The sequence below is a fragment of the Myotis nattereri genome, assembly GCF_964212035.1.
Source record: "Myotis nattereri genome assembly, chromosome: 7".
NCBI classification, from domain to species: domain Eukaryota; kingdom Metazoa; phylum Chordata; class Mammalia; order Chiroptera; family Vespertilionidae; genus Myotis; species Myotis nattereri.
In genome coordinates this window covers 14,105,451-14,127,697 of record NC_138082.1, presented here as the reverse complement: position 1 = coordinate 14,127,697, position 22,247 = coordinate 14,105,451, and the positions used below count along the sequence as shown (strand labels likewise).

At 41.1% G+C, this 22,247-nt stretch overlaps 1 protein-coding gene across 1 annotated transcript; it reads right to left on the bottom strand.

The window, feature by feature from the left end:
* Positions 1 to 3,608: 3,608 nt before the first annotated feature.
* CPO (carboxypeptidase O) lies at positions 3,609 to 13,931 on the bottom strand. The gene is made up of 7 exons (XM_081095682.1): positions 13,385 to 13,931; positions 12,349 to 12,453; positions 11,120 to 11,230; positions 9,963 to 10,053; positions 8,555 to 8,757; positions 4,849 to 4,933; positions 3,609 to 4,011 (listed from the first exon to the last, which is right to left on the bottom strand). The coding sequence occupies exons 1-7, from the start codon at positions 13,472 to 13,474 to the stop codon at positions 3,749 to 3,751; spliced, it is 948 nt and encodes a 315-aa protein (XP_080951808.1). The 5' UTR covers positions 13,475 to 13,931; the 3' UTR covers positions 3,609 to 3,748.
* Between the last annotated feature and the right edge of the window lie 8,316 nt (positions 13,932 to 22,247).

Below are 22,247 nucleotides of genomic sequence, written 5' to 3'. Positions count from 1 at the left end.
CATGGCAAAGTGGACATAGGAAAGGGTGAAGAGCTAGAACCCAAACTAGCAGGGTTGGAATTTGAACCAAAGTAGCCTGGTTTTAAAACCCAAGCTCTTAACTATGTTGTATCATGGCGACTTAAGAAAGGGCCACTATTGTTGCCTTAAAAACTCAGCTTGTCCCTCCAAAGGCTGAGTGGATTAATGTAGACAGACAAATGCGAAAACTATTAATGAGATGACATGATGGAAGAATAAGAAATTGGACAGAGAAGGCGGTTGCAACTGTAGCAATACATTACAGTGACCAATGTTCACTATTTACAGAGAGAATACTTGCTCATATTTTAGGTCGCAATTTCAGAGCACATGAGCAGAATATCCCACTTAGTCTTCTGAGCACCTAGACCAGGGGTCCTCAAACTTTTTAAACAGGGGGCCAGTTCACTGTCCCTCAGACCATTGGAGGGCTGGACTATAGTTTTAAAAAAAACTATGAACAAATTCCTATGCACATTGCACATATCTTATTTTGAAGTAAAAAAACAAAACAGGAACAAATACAATATTTGTATTTGCAGGTGGCCCGCGGGCCGTAGTTTGAGGACCCCTGATTTATACTGACATGTCAAATATTCTGAGATTCAAAATCTTTCTTAAGTAGTAATTTGGGCAGTGTATCCCATTGGAGCCGTGAAGCCCTACCGGTTAGGCTCAGTGGATAGAGCATCGGCCTATGGACTAAGGGTCCCGGGTTCGATTCTGATCAAAGGCACATGCCTGGGTTGTGGGGTTGATCCCAGTAGGGGGCATGCAGGAGGCAGCCGATCAATGATTCTCTCTCATCATTGATGTTTCTGTCTCTCTCTCCCTCTCCCTTCCTCTTTGAAATCAATCAAAATAAATAAAAATAAAAAATAAAAATAGTGAAGTCCTTGAGCTCAGTGGTTCTCTCCTGTAACACAACTCACTGCATTTGCAGATATTACCTGGGCTCTTGGTATCACCTGCTTTGAACTTGGGAGCAAGAGGAACCAATATAAATATACTGATGCTCATGCTGCTTCCTGAGCTATGAATAATAAGGTCCTTTGTCTCTGACTCAGGAGTCTCATGTCTTCTAACATCCATGAAACAGCAACAAGCTAACTTCTTAGCTTTTAAGTGGGGTGAAGTTGAATCTCAGGCCCCCAGAAAGCCACAACATAGAATACTCTCAAGAATACGTTAGTTGCAACGGTTGTGAAATTCTTCCAAACCATTACTGTTTAAGACCAAGAAGTTGAAAACATCCATAAGAAAGATCAATATGGTCATTCATCACCTACCTATCTTTGCTTTGAGGATCCTATCACAGGAAGTAAAAAACATGTCATGGTCCTTAGTTTCCCATATCTAGAGCCTTGTTGCCAGGAGCTGGTCCATGCTTGCTGTTTCAAGGGACCTGGCATATATGGCATACTGTTCTTAATATGTTTGCTCACCTTCTTGGCACTATGTGTTTTAACCAAGGTCTCTGAGAAAGGTTGTTTCCCCAGGTAGGGATTTTCCCCTGAAGTTAGGGAGGGAATAAAACCTCTTAACTAAGTGCCAGGCGGGTAATTAATCACTTTAACTACGAACAATCATGCTTAAGCTACATAATCTTTACTCCCTGGAATGGAGATAAGAAACGCCCTAACCTTTGAAATAGAGATTGATAGGATTGAATCAACTGGTATAAATACAGATGTAAGAAGACAGAACTTAGAACAGAGAGACAGAACCTAGGCACAGAACCTACACAGAACATTCTCTAGAGACAGAAGAACTTTGCTGGAGAGAACATGGCAAAAGATCCTGGACAGAAACTGGCCTCAGAACCTAGAGACAGAACCTAGCGAGAGAACATGGCAAAAGATCCTGGACTGAACCTGACTACAGAAATTGGCAAGAGAACCTGACTAGAACCTGGTGACTGAACCTGGCTGGAGAATCTGGACACAGAACCTGGCTGGAGAACCTAGCGAGGGAACATGGCTACAGAACCTGGCTGGAGAATCTGGAGAACCTAGCAAGAGAACATGGACACAGAACCTGGCTGGAGATCCTAAGCAGAACCTCTCTGGAGATCCAGACCAGAACTTGGCTGGAGATCCTTGCTGGAGATCCTGGCTAGGCTGCTGATCAACTGAACACTGTCTCCATGTCCTTCCTTCTTCGCCGACTCTGTCCACACCTTTGGGGACCCCTGGACCCGCTGGGGTTGGACCCCGGCACCTTGTGAAGTCCCCCAAGAAAGTTATGATGTGTCCTAGCCTCTTGAAAGAATCCATGTGGGAGGCTGTAGGTAAGCTGATCACCTGCATTTCCATCTGTTCTCTTCCAACTTTATTTGGTCATAGGCCTAGTCTTTAGACATGAATTAAGCTTTGTAAATCAGAACTCCTATAGGACTCAGAGGTCCACATTGTTAAGAGACCGTCTTAGAAACTAAAACGCTGGCTAGGTTAAAACTCATAACCAGAATCTCTAGGCACAGCTCCCCTGTTTTCTTCTTCAACATGACATTGGTGGCCACACTACCTTCTTCTCTCCTGGCAGACCGTTGAAGAAACCCAACCCCTTTCTCCTGACAATGCTACAGTTGTGGAGTTGGCATTTTTATGTAAATAGCTGGTCTCTGACTCATTAAGCCTCATTGCCCCTGACATTTTCCTTTCTGACCCTTATCAGTCACACACGGAAAAATGCAAAGAAATAAAGAAGACGAAGAAAGGCAATAAAAGCATTACCACCAGGAAGTGTATTGTGACTGTGACCAACAAGGAAATTTGGAAATGGGTGACTGAACACCCAAGGATGCCCTGTCAGTTAGTCACAGCTACAACACTTGTTCAAAGCCTGACAAGTGCTTAGCACCATTTCAAGGTGTCACATAGGGATGCATAGGAAATGATGCTACCCTAAGAACACTTGCGGTTTAATAGGACAAGGTAGCACAATTAAATGCCTGTGTACCTGTAAATATACAATCTGGCCCTTGCTCACCTCTCTAATTACTCATCATTTCTCTCATAGCACCTGTCACAAGCTTCAATATTTAGTTTATTTATTTGTGGTCAAGATTATGATGGCCTCTGAGCTGCAACAGTGTGCCCATTCCAAATATTTATGGCTACCACCCCCATTGGGATAGAAATTCCAAGAGGACAGGAACCAAGTCCACCTTATTCACCATTATAACCCCAGAGCTTAGCAAAATTTACTTATTAGATTCTAAAAAACTTTTGTTTGAATAAGTAAATAAAAAAAACAACAACCAGCAACAGTTATATAGAAGGAGTATATAACTTACCTTCTGATTATATAACTTATCTTTTGTTTTGAAGGCTCAAGCAAATTTTCAAATAATTTAGATAGGGGGGGGGAAAAATCTCTAAACCTCAGGGAAGCTGCCCTGAAACTGACCACAGATGTGTAAGTGAACACAGCCAAGATCAGCAAAGCTGACCCTAACTGAGCTATAGATTCACGAGCCGTTGAGTTTTAGCATGGTTTGGTTTGCAGCATTACTGTTGCAATAACTAACTAATATTATACTCTTTTTAAGTAATAAGAAATTAATGACGAGCAAACCAAACGTTACAATTCAAACATGACTTATCTTTATTGAAATAGAAAGCATTTTTAGTTAAATTATTTGGTTCCTCTATGATCACAGACACACACACTCTCTGCAACCATATCAGGTCATTGGGGCTGAGCAGGCCTGGGTGGAATGTACTTAGAAAAGAGGCCTGAAGGACATCAGCAGGCTCAGCACCGCAGTGGCCGATGTCACCTTTCCAGCACTGTTTGAGTACCAGTATTTCTCATACACGTCATCCAGGATGGAGAGCACAGCCGCCATGGTCTCCTCACAGGTGGCTTGAATCTGAGCTTCTGGCAGAACAAATCCGTATGTACCATTGTCTCTCAGCTCAAATGTGTATGAGAAGGGGATCCCAATGTCGCGAGCCCAGTCTCTTGAAGACCCTGATGTGGCATCTACAAATGAAACCGTGAAGGCAGAGTTAGAAATTGTACAGTGAAAACACAGATTTCTATAAGCCATTTCCGGGATAAAGGTTCAATGCAAAAAAACAACTTCATGTGAGGATGCCATGGATAGCTGTCTTCTCTCTCTCCTTGACATTAAGCCCCTGTAGGTCAGTGATTACATCTTGTTTGACTTCTCTGTCTCCCTCCCCTCTACCCGCCCCACAGCGCCTAGGATTATGCCTGGTACCTAGCAAAGGCTTGGTTAAAGTTTCTGAGCTGCATCAAAGATTGAACCATCTAATATGTTAAGACAAGAGTAAACCGACATATACAGGAACAGGAACAAAATGACCATCAGGAAAATATTATGCAAATACTATCTAGGTGGTCCTCTGGTGGGTGGCGGAGGAGGGTGGCGGTGGGAAAACCAGTGCACACTTCTTTCAACGAAATTCTTTCTTTTTTTAGATCGTTTCTCCAGGGCCCACCTGCTCTGTTTTCTTGCCTGATGGGCTCTCTGGGAACTGAATCAACTGACCAAGCATCACTGGAAAACGTTCTTCCTGTTAACTCCCGTGTCTTCTCCCTGCCAGCTCTTTTTAAGCCAGGGGGAGTTCTGGTCTTAGCCAGCATATTAAGTTTTTCTTTGAGTTCACACCTTATCCCTGGAGAATATAATTCTGGATTGGAACAGACTCCCTTTTATCTTGGGTCGTTTTGATTTGTAGAAATTCCTGTTGAGGAACTCTTCTCTCCCTCTTCCATCCATCCCACTCCCCAAAGTCCGCTGACTTCTTTTGTGCCTCAGAGACTATTGAAGAAGCGAGAAAAAAAGATACTTACATAAAATATCTATACTCGATCCAACTCTATAATTGGTTCCATGCTTTGCTTTCAGTGCATTTGCTGCCTTCTGTCCAACTTGTATCTGGAGGTGGGAAATGCAGAGACAGATATCTGGTGTTAAAAATAAAATAAAAAATCCATAGGGTTTGGTATTTTGTCCAAATCCATCTTGAGGGCTCCAGACCATCTTTCTCACTTCCGGCTGGACAGCTATACCTAGGCAGTCTGCTGGTACGTCAGACTCAACACACTCAAACCCAACAAGCGAGGGATTTTCATATGTCTGGCTTATCATGTTCCTCCAAACACATGTAAAATCATCTTTGACGCTTCCTTTTTTAAATAGTTACTGCCAAGTTTTATTACCAGTGCCATCATCTTACATCAGTCCCATTACCTCTGAAATGGACTATGACAATAGTCTTCTAAGGTGGTTGATGAAGGCCCTGGCATGTATGTGGGAAGATGGAGTTTGGGATAGGATTCAGGGTTGGTATGGGAAGAGCTCAAATGGAAAGAATGTCAGTACCTAAAACATTCAAATTCTTATAGCTATTCTAATTTCAGAGCAGTTTAAAACAGGGCTATATATAGTCATGTTTCCCCTACATAATGATTGCCAAGTTGTCTATCATGCAACATAATATTTATCATGATTTCTACACATTTTTGGTTTTGTAAATATATAGAGATTAATTACCAGACTTGGTAGTTGTAAATAATAGTAGAAGTGGAAACCTCCTTAAACAGTTGGCTTGATTCTGTGTCTGTGTGCACTTTGTCAAAGCTTCCCCATAAGAACCTAAAACCACTGCTAGCCAGCTTCAGTTAGGTTGAGAAAAGGTGGGAAAATTTTTACACTGTCTTTTTATTGAAAATTCTTGAGATAAATGTTCATGCTAACTCTTTAGCACCTGAGACTGTAAGAGGTACATAATTAACTCAGTGTGCCAATTTCTGCACGTAGTACTAAAAGGTTGTCTGTAATTCCCAGCTTACTAGTAGCATTAGTTACCTTCCAGTAATGGTGCTTTCAGGGCCCCAGGGCCCTCCTGCCTTCTTCCCCCGTCTAGCCTATGGCCAGAGGGCTCTAACCAGATGGCTAATCAGCAGCACAAACCTTGCAAAATGGTCACGTAGTATCTGTTTTGCTGAACCAAGAAGGGAATGAAATTCCCTAGAAAAATACTGGGATATAATGGGCCTCTTTTTCTCTGCTAGTGCAAGGCCTGTCCCATCAAAGATCTAGAATGGCATGCCTTTGGTGGTTCATTTGTGTTTGTCACAGATCTCTTTCAGTAGAAAGTAGACAGCCATGACAAATTTCACAGAAACTGGAGAATAAGCAGGGTTCTGGGCTTCTCATCTGAAAACTCTGTTTCTGCAGACCTCTTAGAGGAAAAAACGGAACTTCTAGGGCCAAGAAGTGAGGGAGAAATAGTACACAGTGGAATAAGAATCTAAATGGATACAATCCCTAGAAGTTGTAGACATTTCTGAGCCAGGGTGAGGCAGTCAGATGAATGTGACCTCTGGAGTCTGAGAGGTGTGTTCCAGCCCTGGCCCCACCTTCACTGTCTATAGGAGCTCTAGGAACAGAGCTAACTCAAGGTCTCAATTTCCACGTCTCCAAAGTGAACTTATTATATTGTCGTGAGGGTCAGATGGGAGAATGGCTGTAAAATCTCTTTGTAAATTGTAAAATCCAAGACAAATGTTCATTATTCCCACATCTTGCAAAATCTATATATATAAAAGGCTAATATGCAAAGGGTCCCCTTGGGAGTTCCACCGGGATACCAGGGGTTCGATCACTTGCTATGACATGTGCTGACCACCAGGGGGGGAGGTGCAGAAGAAAGAAGGCCCCGGCAGGCAGCCAGAAGGCCCCAGCTAGCAACTGGAAGGCCCCAATCGGTCCTGATCGCTGGCCAGGCCTAGGGACTCTTCCCGTGCATGAATTTCATGCACCGGGCCTCTAGTGATCACATAATACAACTGTCCAAAAACATTGAAAAATATTGGAGTACTGCTAGATATTTTTGACTCCTGGGGGAAAGGCTCCCTTCAGCAAGGCTCTATAGCAGTTTTTCTTTTTTCTGCCCAGAGGTGTTTTATGGGCCATGCTCCAGTGGGAGAGGGACAGGATGTGTGAGAGAACTCATGGGGGCCCAGGCCTCTGTGATCTTAAGAATGGAATAAGCTTAGTTCCCATCCATCCTGGCATTTATTGATAATGGATAATTTATTTTAAAAAATAAAAAAGATAAGCATAAAATAACAAGTGGTGGTCAGAATGTGGAAAATTTGGAACCCTTGCACACTGTTGATGGGAATGGAAAACGGTGTCACTGCTATGGAAACCAGTTTGATGGTTCCTCAAAAAAATTAAAAATAGAATTACCATATGCTGCATCCACTTCTGGTTATATACCCAAAAAGACTGAAAGGGAGATTTCAGGAGATATTGTACTCCTATCTTCATAGTAGCATTTTTCAAAATAGCCAAAAAGTGAAAACAATTCAGATGTCCATTGATCACAAATCATTTGTCTAATGAACAAAGAAAATGTGACCTATACATACACTATAATATTATTCAGCCTTAAAAAGGAAGAAAATTTTGACACATGAAACAACATAGAACATGAACATCATGCAAAGTGAAATAAACCAGTCACAAAAAGACTGATAATGTACGATTTCATGGAGATGAGATAGCTAGAGCAATAAAACTCGCAGAAAAAGAAAGAAGCATGGTGATTTCCAGGGGCAAAAGGTCAGGGACTGTTGTTTAATGGTATAGAGTTTCAATTACGCAAGATAAAAAGTTTCAGAGATAAAACGTTGCATAATAATGTGAATACATAACTGCTTAAAATAGTTAAGATAGTAAGTTTTATGTTATATGTATTTTATTACAATGAAAAATGAAAAAATAATTTTTAAAATGATTATATCTATATAATAATATAGATATATTATATCTATATAATAATATATCTATAAATATTACAATCCTCAATTTACTCTCCCTTGGCCTTTGTCTGTTGTCCTCAGGTTCACCAAACGGCAGAGAGCCTAGTTTTTTTCAGCAATTCCACCCACTGATGGTCAGGTAAACACAGCTCAGAGAAGGACCCGGATGAGATGAAGCTCATGTTCCCTGCCCGGGCCTGGGTTCCACTGGCACTTCCCCTTACAATACTCCTAGGCAAGTACTAGAGGCATGCATTTAGAAGAAAATAAAGCATTGTGTTTAGCAGAGAAGAGCGCAGATATTATTTAGCTATGTTATTTTAGATACACCATATTCCACTCACAGCTGGCGAGTTCTTTAAAGCACGGTTCAAAAGCCATAATTGCTGAACGGAGCTTCAAGAGAATTGACAACAATGAGAGCACGTTCCTGCAGATTATTAACATAATCATCTCATTTATATTATAGAGGAATGCCTAAGATGTCTCCCAACTTGACATTTTGTGAAACAGGTAGTTAATTAATGAAAGTAAAGCAGCATTTAACCTGAAACCTTCCCGGCAGGTGGCTAGCAAGGTGTAAAAAGCAGGAGAGATAAAATAAGAAAGAACAGAGAGAATAAGCAGGGCTGGAGCCAAAAATCTAGGAAACAGAAATCAGGGAAAGGAAAGCAAGGGTTCTACTGAGGTTTCTCGTCTAAAGCCTTCGGTGCGCAGGTCTTACCAGTTCTTTGTAGTTACTGGGTTTATTTTTGGTGTAGCCATAAGGCATGAGGATGAGCTGCCCATAAGAATGTATGGTCAGGAAGCACAAAACGTCCTCTTTCTTGCTCTCTATAAAGCTGGAAACAGCTTTAGTTTCAGGTTCAGACACTGGTTCTGTCCCACAGAATGTTGAATCTGAGCAGTTCTTAGATGCGCCAATACCTGGAATATAGAGGGAACCACAAAGAAGGCATGGTGATCGGTTTAGAGCCCACAAAGGGTAAGGAGTCATCCTTACTCAGGGCACCTGAGGGTGAACTGGGGGCTTGACCTTGCTTGTCTCAGTTAGTTCCGGTTAAATGAGTCAACTTGGATCGTCATTCAAGGAGGAGCTCAGAAAGGCAGAGGGCTGACATTTGGGTTTAGAAGTCAACCCCATGCCTGGGAAGGAAGATGTAAAATGGAATGGCATTTTCGGTCATCATGAACTTAAACTTGAGCTGGGTCACGAAACAAATGGTTGGGAACCAGTTCTCAGGTTCCTAAGGTCAGACTCTGACATAGTCTTGTTGGCCTAAGTTTCTCTCTCACTGTCTTACTGCTTTGAGTCTCCTAAGAGCTATTTTGCAAGTCCTATGTGGCATCTCATTTAATGCCCATAGGACAACAAGCTACTGATAGGATGGTATGACTATGGGCCACATTTTAAATAAGAGGAAACTCAAACAGGGAAATGAAGCAATTTTTCCAAGATGACACAGTCACTAAGTCTGAATTTTAACTCTTGCCATTTGGTTTTTGATCCGGACTGCTCTTAACCATTCCTACCTCGTTATTTCCTTCCAATTCATTGGGCATGTTGAGATTCAGAAACCTGAAAATGCCTTCAGGAGAAGAAAATGTTGACCTTGCTTACGTCTGCCCTCCTGCTGTAAAATAAACTGCAAGGTCCATTCTCTGCTTTTTCTTCTCTTTATGATAATTCATATATTTTGAAACAAAGCAACGGGTTTCAAACATAGTCACAGTGGTCTAGGTCTTCCTTGCCCTCAGTTAACCAATCTCCCTTGAAGAGTGTCCTGTACAGAGACCTTGACTTACAAGTGTCCTGACTAACGAGTTTTTTGAGATACCAGCTGTCTCTTGGCAGATTTTTTGCATTGAGTTGATAGAGTAATTTGAGTTAATGAGCTCCTTAACGAGCTCCTTAATGAGCTCGGTCTCGGAACGAATTAAACTCGTAAGTCAAGGCCCTACTGTACTTGAATGTTGCTGCTTTTTAACATCATCCCTTTAGAGGGAACACATAGGACAGGAATCCCAGCAAGCTTAGCTGTTTCTTTTCAAAAGTTATATCTCTAGTAATTCACTCTTTCATGGCTTCTCCATTTTTTCTTCATCAATTTATCTACTAAACATATACTTACTACACCAGGATACATTGAAATTTCGGTTGAGATCTGTCCCAAAACATGTGCCATTATTATGGGATGAACGGGATTTCCTCCAAAGCCGATCCTGTACAGAGGAACACAGGGATGTTGCCATTCTAAGGTCTCATAAATCACAGTGTTAGTAATGATGGGTGGTCCTCACATATGAAAAGTCATTCCTGGGATTGTCTGGAAGAACTTGCCTTTAGCATGATGAAGCTTGCACGTGTAATGTTTAGTCTTACAGATAGGCTACCAACCCCCAATAACAGGAATATTGTAAATCTCCAAATTGGAGGGAGTCGTTTAGCTTTTTCCTCACGAGCAGATTAGCAGTGCTTGGTGGATGTGATCAGAGAATCATTTTTCTAGGTCCAAGTGATACAGGATGAGAGGGAAATAGCTCGGCAGATGGAGCAAGGCTGTTCCAGATGTGTCAGCATCGGTCTCTGCACAGCTTTGGAAGCAGGAGACTGATGCGTGGAGATGAGGATAACGACACATTTCACCAGACAAGCTCAGAGGGGAGGGTTTCATTCACATACTAGGCAAACGGCTATTGCAGATACGGGGGTCCCATGAGGGACCTTGAGGGGAGGGAGTGTAGGAGGCTGGGCAAGAATGAATATTCTCTAGAAACAGAAGCTCTTATTTGTGGAGTAAATTTGCTTTAGAAGCATTATAAAGAGGAAGTTGCCCACTAAATGAAAAGCTTTATGAAAAGTTTGCCCTCAATGTGAATGATCACAATGAAAAATGAAGGCTGGGTTAGTATTTACACATCATTTGTGTCCCTGTGCTCCTAGAGGTGGAGACAGGGTGATGTAGGAATTTTATACCAATATAAACCCAAGCAACTCACAAACTTCAAGGAGATGGAGTCAGAGAAAATTTGTCTGGTTGGAAAACTGGGAATATGTTAAAACAAAATAAAACAAAATGTGTTGGACTTCAACTCTAAAAAGGCTTCTTCAGTGTTGACCTTAGATTGTTGGCTTAAGTATCTTAGGTTGAGTTTTATCTCAAATAGCATTTCTTTCTTTGCATTGCCACAAAACCTTTTAAAACTGCAATGACGGAGGTCAGAAAAATGAACCTGAGTCAATATCTAGTTTGTGAAGTCTTCCCAGGACCAAACTCGATGTACTCACAGTTGTCCAAGTGTAGATATAGCCATCTATGTTAAGCACTGGAAGCACGTAGAAGTCCAGGTTCTTAAGGAGCCTTCTTATCCTTGAGTTGTCTTGATAGTTTTGTAGAATCTGGAAATGTAAGAGAGAAACATTTGGAAACATCCTAGAAAGAGGTCTTTTCTCTTTTAATTTTTAAAGTGATTTCAATGTAATCATAAGAGATGACCACAACCTCTACTCTCCAATTCGCCTCAGTAGCCTCTTGGTTATTGTGGTGGTTCTCAAACATTAGTGTGCATCATAACCGCCTGGAGGACTTGTTAAAACACAGATTTCCTAGCTCCACCCCCACCCACTCCCCACCCCTAATTCACTATGTCTGAGGTGGAGCCTGAGAAGTGGATTTTCTAACAAGAGCCCAGGTGTGTTGATGCTGTTGGCCTAGGAACCACTTGAGAACTCCTTGTGGGTTAAATTCCGTATGTTTGGGTTTCTGAAAAGACTGACACAAAAAATATATTACTTTTATTTATTTTTATTTTAATAATTTTTTTCTTTATTGGTTAAGGTATTACATATGTGTCCTTATCCCCCAATGCCCGCCAACCCTCCCCACTCATGCCCTCACCCCCTGGGTGTCTGTGTCCATTGGTTAGGCTTATATGCATGCATACAAGTCCTTTGGTTGATCTCTTCCCCTTACCCCCATCCTCCCCTACCTTCCCTCTGAGGTTTGATGGTCTGATCGATGCTTCTCTGTCTATATTACTTTTAAAGTTTCTTTATTCCCTTCAAGGGAGGGGTATAGGTAATAAGCAAAATTACTTCGTGCTAGGTATTTTTCATATGCTAATCTCTTAATCCACACAACAGACCCCTGAAATAGTCATTTTATACTCCCTTTCACAGGTGAAGAAGTAGGAGTTCTAGTGTTAGAAAATTTGCCCAATTCTATTTGAAAAGGCAGAGCCAGGATCACTCAGCTCTGACTTCCAAGATGTAGTTTCTTCTGCATTTAGATATGTTTGTCTTCCAATAAAAATCATTTTGAATGTACTGGAAAGAAATCAGAATACCTCACTTTTCAGTGAAGATACTCATTAATTCCATTTCCCTTGGGGAGAAGGAGTAGCTCAGTAGAGAGTTGCCATGCCAACATGTGAATGAAGCAGGCTTTCTACATAGCCAAGACATGACAGGTATTTTGTGGGGTAGTTAACCATTATGAGGAAGCGAAAGACACTTACTTCTCTCACAAACCATTGGCAAAAAGCAGGGGCAATCCATTCCCTGGCGTGAATTCCACAGTCCATCCAAATGATCTTCTTGGGGCTATTGGATGGTTGGCTGATCTGGAGGGAACATCCATGCTCTATTACCAAACAGTCACTTACAATTGTAAGCCACTGTGCAAAGTTATCAGGTTTTTATCCCCTTTCTTACTCCACTGCGTGGTTTCAAGATGAGGCAAGGATGCTGGCAGAGATACACACAATATGACTCTTCCTCGGAGACTCTTGCTCTCCTGTCTGTGACCTTGGCCGTTGTGCTTAGGACCCCGTGCTGAGTCCTCATGTCGCCCACCAAAAGCCAGATAGGGGGGCTGGAGACTGGGTTATCCCCATGGCTATGCTATTATCTGGCTGTGTGACCTTGTACAAGTTACTTCACCTCTCTGGGTTTTGGTTTCCTCCATTATAAAATGAAAGAACCAAAACTAAAGATTTTCTATGATGTTTAAATGTTTTTCAAAAGAACACTATATATTTTAAAAACTCAAGATACACATGAAAGGTGAATGTGCTCTGGCTGACCTATGAGTGGGGAATTTTCCCCCCTCCCACCTCTGTGCAGGCATGGAGGTAACCAGGCCTTCACAGAGCCAGCCCTCAACCAAATGTCTAAGGCCCTGTCCAGCTCCATAACCGAGGATTCTAAGTTCCTCAGTCTTAGTGGGAATGAGGGAGACCTAGCATGGAGGCAACAAAGGACTAAGCCTTTCTCTTTCTGGGCCTTACTATTTGCAAGTTCTCCTCCATGGTCCCACCCAACCATTCCACATTCTCTTTACCCTAGAACTTGATTCCAACCAGATAATTAATGCCTTACGAGTTTTGAATTTTAAAAGCCCATTTGGGGTGGAAAAGGCAGTCTTTCTGCATTGCCTCCTTTAACCTTGTCTACATTTCTGACTAGAGCTGCTGAATAGTAAACAAATATCCCTGGATTCGGTGGGAGAGACCCCTCTTCCTCGGTGAGGCAATCCTCAGCCCTCTCACTCACCTTCAGATAATACATGGGCCGCGTCTCATAGGTCATTCCTAGGAAATGCTGTGTCACCACTTCCGGGTACTTCTCCCTTATCAGGCTCATCCAGTGATAGATCTGAAACAGCCAGGAAGGACTGCAGCTATCAATCAGAAGATTGTTTGCTCACCTCTAATTAAGATAACGGCTTATTTCATTAAGATACCGCATTCTGTACTCTTTGCTCTACATTACAACAGCTGTGTGCTAAACAAGCTAGACTATGAAACCAATTAATTATTACCTACCCTCTCCCATTTTCTTTAAAGTACTACTCTGCCATAAGTCTTAAGATACTCAATTGAACCTTACAAAGAAGTTACTTCAGAAACACTGTAACAACAACACCTCCTTCAAAGGGCCAGGAGAGTTAGCTTCCATGTGACACCTAATCATGCCAGACATTTAAGGTCAGGCTTATTTTGTGGGATTTTCTTCAGTCTTTATGGATCTCAACAATATCCTTTGCTAATGTCCCTGGTTCCAAGTTTAGAGAAGAGTTGGGTAATCCCTTCATAGAATATGCCAACAGAAGTTTCTAAATCAAGCTCAAGTTAATCATTTCGATTAAACTGGGAAGACCTGAATAGATGTTGATTTAATTACATGTTTTACACCATGCTTAGAAAAGAAGGGTCTTACAGTTTTGCCTGTAAGTCAATAACTTGGGATTCTATAAAAGTGACCGGAATTCACAAGCATAAGACAATAAACAGTCATCAGGATGTGAAAGGATACCTCCTATACTTTAAAATCTTTCTTGTACTATTTGAAAAAATGTCTGAAAATATTAACATATTCCCAAATATTGAGAAAATAGCGGTAAAGCCTGTTTGGAGGGCAACTTGTACATTCATATAAAAATTTAGATGTGCATATCCTTTAATCCAGCAATTCTGTTTTTTAAAGTGTATACTTCAAAAAAGTTTTGCATAATGTCACACATACCCCCCCCCCCCACACACACACACTATTTGAATGTATAGTAGCTAATGCTTTACTGTAACTAGTTTTGGAAACCATCAAACTTATCTTAGTAGCAATACAAAGATTTCTTTGAAAAAAGTTTTCTTCTCTAAAGAACTGCTGAGTCTGCCTCTTGCATCCTACAAGAAATATCACATTTTCAGCTAATCATGAGTCAGAAGGCTTCTCAACCCCACACCCCACACCCCACACCCATATACACATTGCCCTGCCCTGCTTAAGCTGGTTAAGAATTGACAAGCAAGAGTAAAAGCTAATTCTGGTCCATGTTCACACTAGCAAAACTGGTGGGTGTGTTCTCTTCTTCCTTTTTCTTTTTGTTGTTGATTTGCCTTTTTCTTTCAGAGTACCAGAATCTATAGCTTCAATGGTAGTCGGTGTGTGTGTGTGGGGGGGGGGGGGGGCGGGGGGGTGGCGGACAGCGGGGGCCCTAATGTTTGGGGAATTCCTTGACCACAATGCCCAGGCAAATCTCCATCTCATATTTTGAGCCTCTCTAGTCAATGGATATGAACAGTGAACCATCCTCACACATCCTAAAGTAGGTTATGCCCACCACCAACCCCTGCCAGGTGTCCTGGCTCACCTCCCCCATGGGGTGGTATCTGTTATAGGGATAGGTCTCCAGGCTGCTCCATGGAGTTGCTGTCTTGTTCACAACCTCTTGTCTGTGTTGTGCTTGTGACCTGCAAAGGGGAGAAAGGCAGACAGAAATCAGGGGAGAAACTGGGATATCATGAGGGGTGGAAGGTGGGTGGAAAAGGTAGTAGAAAGCATTGCAAGACATCTGGAGGATAAAAGTCATTTGTCTCCTTAAGGTAAATACTATGATCCCAGGTTCCTGGTGTTTTTCCTTTCTTTCTGAAGATTTTGTTAACATGGGCTAAATTATACTTTTATTATATCCTAGAAAATAGGCATGAAACATTTATTAGTCTAATTTTTAAGATTGTGTATCTGTGATTTGAACTAGGAAGAGGGCACAATGGTATTTGCATGATCAGGCCCCTAGAAAATAATTTAGTGGGTTTTTTTGGAACGGGGAGAGGAGAGGGAATGAAGCAAATGAGAAGGATATCTCTTTGGGCCTCGCCTTCCTCACTCCTGGCACTGGCTGTCCTGCCTGTCACGTCCTCCAGGGAAATGAGATCATTGGCGATGCTTTCCCTACAGTGTTGGGACCAGGGGTGGTCACTTCAGAGCAACCTGTTTCTTCCTTCATACAGTTCAGCAAACGTTTGGGTGTTTCTCTATCACAGTTGTCCTCTCGGTGGTAGGAGAGGAGAACCCTGAAAAGCAGGGCTGGTACCTGGTGAATTCCTGTCTCCGTGGGGCTAGCATTTCCTGGCAATTTCACACTACAGAAGGGACAAAGTAAAGGCAACTGGACACCCACAAGCACCAACATTTGGCTCTCCGCCGGCAAACGTCTGCAAAATATGTGAGTTTGTTATTTCCTAAGCCCAGCATTGAATGACGGGGCCCATGTAATATGCAGAAAAGTAACCTGTCTGGAATTTAAGTGAAGATTTCTGATATTAAAAGTGCTTATCACTTTTACGTGAAATGAAACACAATACTTTAACCGCACAAATCCAAATACTTAGTTCAGGCAATGTCTAAACTGTATATATAGAGAAGGCAGTTCCCCATTTCTATGCAATTTCTTGGGTGATGCATAATACATGTAGAGAGGGAAGGAAAAAGATAGCTAATCCCCCAAATTATCACTAGTCTCATCTCACCTATCTAATGAAAAGATTATTATACTTTGTGTATTCTTTTTGAATAAGAATTAATAAATATCTAAGAGAAAATGATCCTTTGGGGCACATTATTAATAAATACTTAAGATCAAAGAATGTCTGATGAAATTTTGACTGGAATGTATAAAGAAGCAAAAAACCCCCAACATTAATGAATATTGAGGCAAATTTTGTATTTTACATACTTAGGAAGGAATGGTTTCATAAGTCTTTCATTAGCAAAGTATTTTCAAACTGTTTTTCCCTGCTTACAAAATTAACATATGCTTATCCAAAAAATTTAGAAAGCATAGAAAGAAGAAAAAGGAGGCGAGAAATAAAAAAGAGAAAAAAATAATCTTTAATAATCCTATCTCTGTGTTAAGCACGGTTGATATTTCAACATATTTCCTGTCAGTTTTTTATCTGTGCTATTTTCTTCTTAAACACAGTACAGATTTTTATATCTATATTTAATTTTCTATTCATTCCTTTGTATTCTGTATTCCACCAGAGACATTACCTCCAACCCATAAAAACTCTTTACAAACATTATATTTAATGACTAATATTAAATTGTAAGTATATTTTACATAGTATTATTTATTTAAATACTAGAGGCCCGAAGCAGGAAAATTCATGCAAGAGTAGGCCTTCCTTCCCCGGGCTGCCAGCACTGGCTTCCCTCTGACACCCAGGACCCAGGCATCCCCCCTCCGGCCGCCAACAGGCATCAGGGACCTGGGCTGGCTTCCCTCAGCTGCTTGCAGGCACCAGACCTGGCTGCTTCCCTCCGGCCCTGGCTTCATCAGGAAGTACGTCCAGAATGATGTCCGGAAGACATCTGGCCTAATTAGCATATTACCCTTTTATTATTATAAATTATCATCTGTGCTGGATAGTAAGTAAAGCTAGTTCATATTTTTGTTTTTTGCTAGTGTAAGTAATGCTGGACTTAATGACTTATTTCATAAATCATTTTGCTCATTTCTGATGATTTCTTTGAGATACATTCCAAGAAGAATTAGTAGGTCAAAGAGAATGAGCATTTTCAAGGCATTTGATTTATACTGCTAAGTCCCAATGATTTCTACAGATGCATACTTTTATGGGAAGTATGTGATATATATGAGATAATCTTAAAACAAAGATTACACAGCTTGTGATCTTTGTTAATTGTAGATTTTGTGGAACATCATTATATTAGGCATAGTGAATAAAGAGTTTAAAAATGGCAGCTAATATATATTTTGAGTTGGTAAGAAACATATAAAAATGGACATTATTTTATATTAGCAAATAGGAATGAATATGAAAACAACCCACTAGGGTCAGGGTATCAGATGTGAAATGTTTTCCTCCCATGTAGTCACAGGGAGCTGTCCACTGGAAGCTGTCCTCTCTAGTCCCACTGCCTGAGCTCAAACACTTCCATAATTTAGCCTGGGCTTGGCGATCATTATTTTAAATAAATGCTTTACTGCATTTTCATTGTAGAATATTTGAAAAATAAAGAATAGTTCAGGGAAAGGGAAAAAATCACCAACAAAGATAACTAACTACCATTTTGGTGCATATTTTTTCTTATATTTTTCTAAGTATTTCATTACATTTTGTATTCTGCATCCTTCCTTTAGCACAAAACATGCATTTTTCTGTGCTCTTAAATTTTTTCATAATCATTATTCTAAAGGATTAATATTTCATTCTTATATATGTCAATATGTATATAACCTCATATGGAACATTTAGCATGTTTCCAAACATTATAATATTTGATAAGATAGCTGTAGGGAGCAGCTATAGGGTTAAGCCTCCGACTGACCTGTTGGCAAAGCCACAAACAAGTCCCAGCTTAGAGGGAACAGCCCTCTTAGCATAATTAAGCTTGACCTTATGGCTGCTCCCTAGATCCTAGCTAGGTAGCTAATGGGCTGTGGGAGGTGCAGCAAGTGCTACCAAAACAAGTGAAACTCACAAGAACATTATGGTGACCACTACCTTGTTTACCTCTGGCTATAAAATAAAGGCTCAGCTTGCCATCTGGGTCTCTCTCTGTGGCCCCAGCCAGGCACAGGAGATCCACCTAGACCCAGCTTATTCTCTTTGTTTGTCTTTTCTACGTCCTTCGCCACCCAACCTCAGGCTCACGAACCTTTGGCTGTGCTGGCCCGACACAGATATATATATATATATATATATGCCAAATATGCAAATTATCCCCACAGGAGTTCGACTGGGAGACCAATTGCTCTCCATGACATGCGCTAACTTCCAGGGGGCGGCATGGAATGAAGGAAGGCCCCTGGCCAGCAGCTAGATGGCCCTGATTGCCGGCCAGGCCTAGGGACCCTACCCATGCACCAATTTCATGCACCGGGCCTGTAGTTTTTATTATAAGTGAGGCCACATCTCAGTGCATAAATTATTTCCATACTTTTATTTTTTCAATCTATGGTAGATTTGCAGAAGCAGGAATACTAGGTCAACAAATGTGTACGTTTTAAGGCTCTTGATATGTTTAAGAAGGATGATTTTTTTCTGTCAAAGCCTTGTGAAAACTGTAAGTCTTTGTCTATAAATTATCTATAGTAATAAAAGCATAATATGCTAATTAGACTGGACAGCCAAACGACCTTCCGGACATCCTTTTGGACGACCTTCTGGATGAAGCCTGGGCTGCAAGGGCTTGAGGCAAGCCGCCGCAGCTGCCAGGGCCGAGCCCCTTGCATGAATTTCATGCATTGGGCCTCTATAAAGAACTAATCTTAGAAGGAAAGATAAATGCAGTATCTATATGAAACCAAGTAAACTGATGGAAAAAATAAGAAGGCAATGTTCAAACAGATTTTGACATCACAAAAAGTTCTTGACTCTCTGTATCTGAAATAAAACTGTCTATGAAGCTAAGGGCTAAGTTGCGGTCAGAGAGATGGTCTTGGCAAAAACACTTGTTCTGTGAGAGTAAGTTTAGTGCAAGATTATTTTAACCATGAAAGAAAAGAGGAAACACTTTATAACTACACAGTCTTTGATGAGGTATACCAAATGAACAAAATACTGGGTTATGTATGAACAAGGGAAATAATAATTTATATGAAAACTATACCACACACACAAAGTTTTAAAATATATATTTACAGAAGTTATGATTCATTATGAATAAGAAAAGAGCACAAAAATGTGCATGAATGTATAGTTTATAAACTAATAAAGTGAGTAATAAACAAGACAAAATATTTAACCTTATTAAATCAACAAAATGTAAAATAGGTCATCTGTTGGTATTTTAACTTATCAAATTGGCAAACACTTACAAAGCACTTTTATACAATGTTGCTGGAAGTGTAGACTGATACAACTTTTCTAGAAGGCAATTTGGCAATGTGCAGCAAGATTCTTACAATTTTCTCAGCTCCTGACCCAGTAATTACAATTTTTATAATTTATATTAAGAAAATATTCAAAGTTTTGCAAAAAAAATATTGCTATAGCTGAATACTTAAAATGGTATTACTTGTGAAAATAAAGTAGAAATCAAATAAATATTCTATAGGGTAACAATGATAGAATACTATTTTCAATTATAATGTGTTTTAAATGAATTATAAATGTCATAGGAAAATTTTTATCATACAATTGAACTGAAAAATTTTGGTAATAATACTATATACATAAATAGCTAGATAGCTATTCAGAAATATTAACAGTAACCATCTCTTGGTGAAATTATTTGGTAGTTTTAGACATTTTAAGCATTTTTTCTTATTAATTACAATAATGTAATTTATTAATGAGAAACTATGTCAATGAAGGACATAGAATTTTTTACTCTAATTCCCTTTTCCCAATCACAAAACATGATATTTCTATTGGTATTTAGCATACATTGTGCTAGGAAATGTTTATTAGATATTTATTCAAAGATTATTAGAATAATGTTTAATGATGAAAGTTCAGTGTTCTTTATTATTTTCATCTTATGATGGTGTGTTGGGGTAGGGAGAGGAGATAATCCAGCTGCATTTATCTTGAAAAAAAGTTTCCATTTAGACCATCCTAATATATAAAAAGCCAGGGTCCGTCACGACCTAGACAACCGAACTCCAGGCTAGGGTCCCGGCAGGTGTGGCAGAAGTCAGTCCTGGGTCCTGGCTGCCCGTAGTGGCAGGAGGGAGCTGTGGGCCCTGGCCGCCCGTGGTCTGGAGGCAGGAGGGAGCTGTGGGAACGGAGCCATGCTGCCATTGGACTGGCTGCTGGGTCCCTCCCCCCACCTGCAGGCTCCAGGGAACCAGAGCCATGCTGCAATGGGACTGGACCCTACCCAAGGGGTCCCAGGTTGTGAGAGCATGCAAGCTGGGCTGAGAGACCCCCCCGCCTCCCCGACTGGGCCTCTAGTCTAAATCATAATAGTCAGTCCCTCTTCCCACTTCCCACTCACCTATCATATCCCAGCCCTCCAGGTACCAGCATCCCCAAGAGGTAAAGGGTCCCAAGTAGAGGCTTCATTCTTCTGCAGACAGAGCTAGAATATTCTGGGCCTCTCCCACAAGTCAATGGATCAAGTGTCTCTAAGAATGCATCTAGGGATTGGCTCCCACAATAAAGATAAGACAAGTGGATGTCTCAGCAGAAACATATGTGAGCAATGGCTTCATTAACTCCATCATGTCCTGTGACGGGCCAGCTCAGCCAAGGGTTCGGTGAGCCTGAGGGGAGGCGGTGAAGGATTTAGAAAAGACAGGCAAAAAGAATAAGCTGGGTCTAGGTGGATCTCCTGTGCCTGGCTGGGGCCAGAGAGAGGGACCCAGACAGCAAGCTGAGCCTTTATTTTATAGCCAGAGGTAAACAAGGTAGTGGTCACCATAGTTACAATGTTCTTGTGAGTTTCACTTGTTTTGGTAGCACTTGCTGCACCTCCCACAGCCCATTAGCTACCCAGATAAGATCTAAGGATCTTCATAAGGTCAAGCTTAATTATGCTAAGAGGGCTGTTCCCTCTAAGCTGGGACTTGTTTGTGGCTTTGCCAACAGGTCAGTCGGAGGCTTAACCCTATAGCCGCTCCCTACATTTCACCCTTCTTTTATTTTTAAGATACTATAATGAAAGTAAAACTTAAGTATCAAGAACAAAACTCTGGCTATTAAAACAATGACAAAACAATGCCAATGCAAAACCCAAACTACAGACATGTTAACATTTTAAAACTTAAACATTAAGAACAAAGCTCTGGCTGTTAACAAAACAATGCCGATGCAACACAGCAATAAGAGAGAAATCAAACTACAGCAACATTTTTTTTTTTTTACTAAATGAAAGTTTCTTTTGCTGATTTACACTCAAAGTCCTCAGACTTGGCTGCGCAGAACTTTATAGAAGACTGGCAGCTAACCACTGCTAGCATAGCCAGAAACATGGTTGAGGGAGTAGCTTCCACTTCCTGCTTTTCTACCACCTGCTGGGCCTCAGTTAACTTCTTCAGCTGACCCCACGTTGGCACCTCAGCCCCTTGTGTAGCCTTCCTTTCTTCTTTTTCCGCTTTGCTGTCACCGGGGCAACTCTCAGTCTTTTGAACAAGGGGACAAGGAGCTTCTCTGGGTCCATCGTGGTGACGCTCATAATGCTCTGGTACCCAAACTGGCTGCTCTGTTCCTTCTGGAAAGACACAAAACACAACCTCTTCCCCACATCTTTACTGAATCTGGTAAAACTCTCTTCTGGTTTACGGATCCTTCCACCGGGCTAACCCGGCAGAGGCTATTGCACTGGAGGTCTGATGCCTTTCAGCTGCTGTACAACCCTCTGCGTTATAATTCAAAAACTTTAACACATAACATTCTTCTCCCCTTTTTTTAATAGTTGCATGTTAAGAGTAGGATTGGCACTTTCCGCTATTGCCTGAGTCCTGATCTATCACCCCAGGAAGAGCTTGCCAATCCTGCGCTTCCCGGGGTGGCATGATAAAGGTTTATTGAGTCACCTGGCCTAGTTTGCCACAGTTAAAGCATCCCTCTTTCTTTTTCTGCTGACCAGCGAGTAACATCTCCTTTAATGTGGCAGCTAATACTGTTCCTTGAACATAGGTTGGTCCAGTGTCAGCACAAAC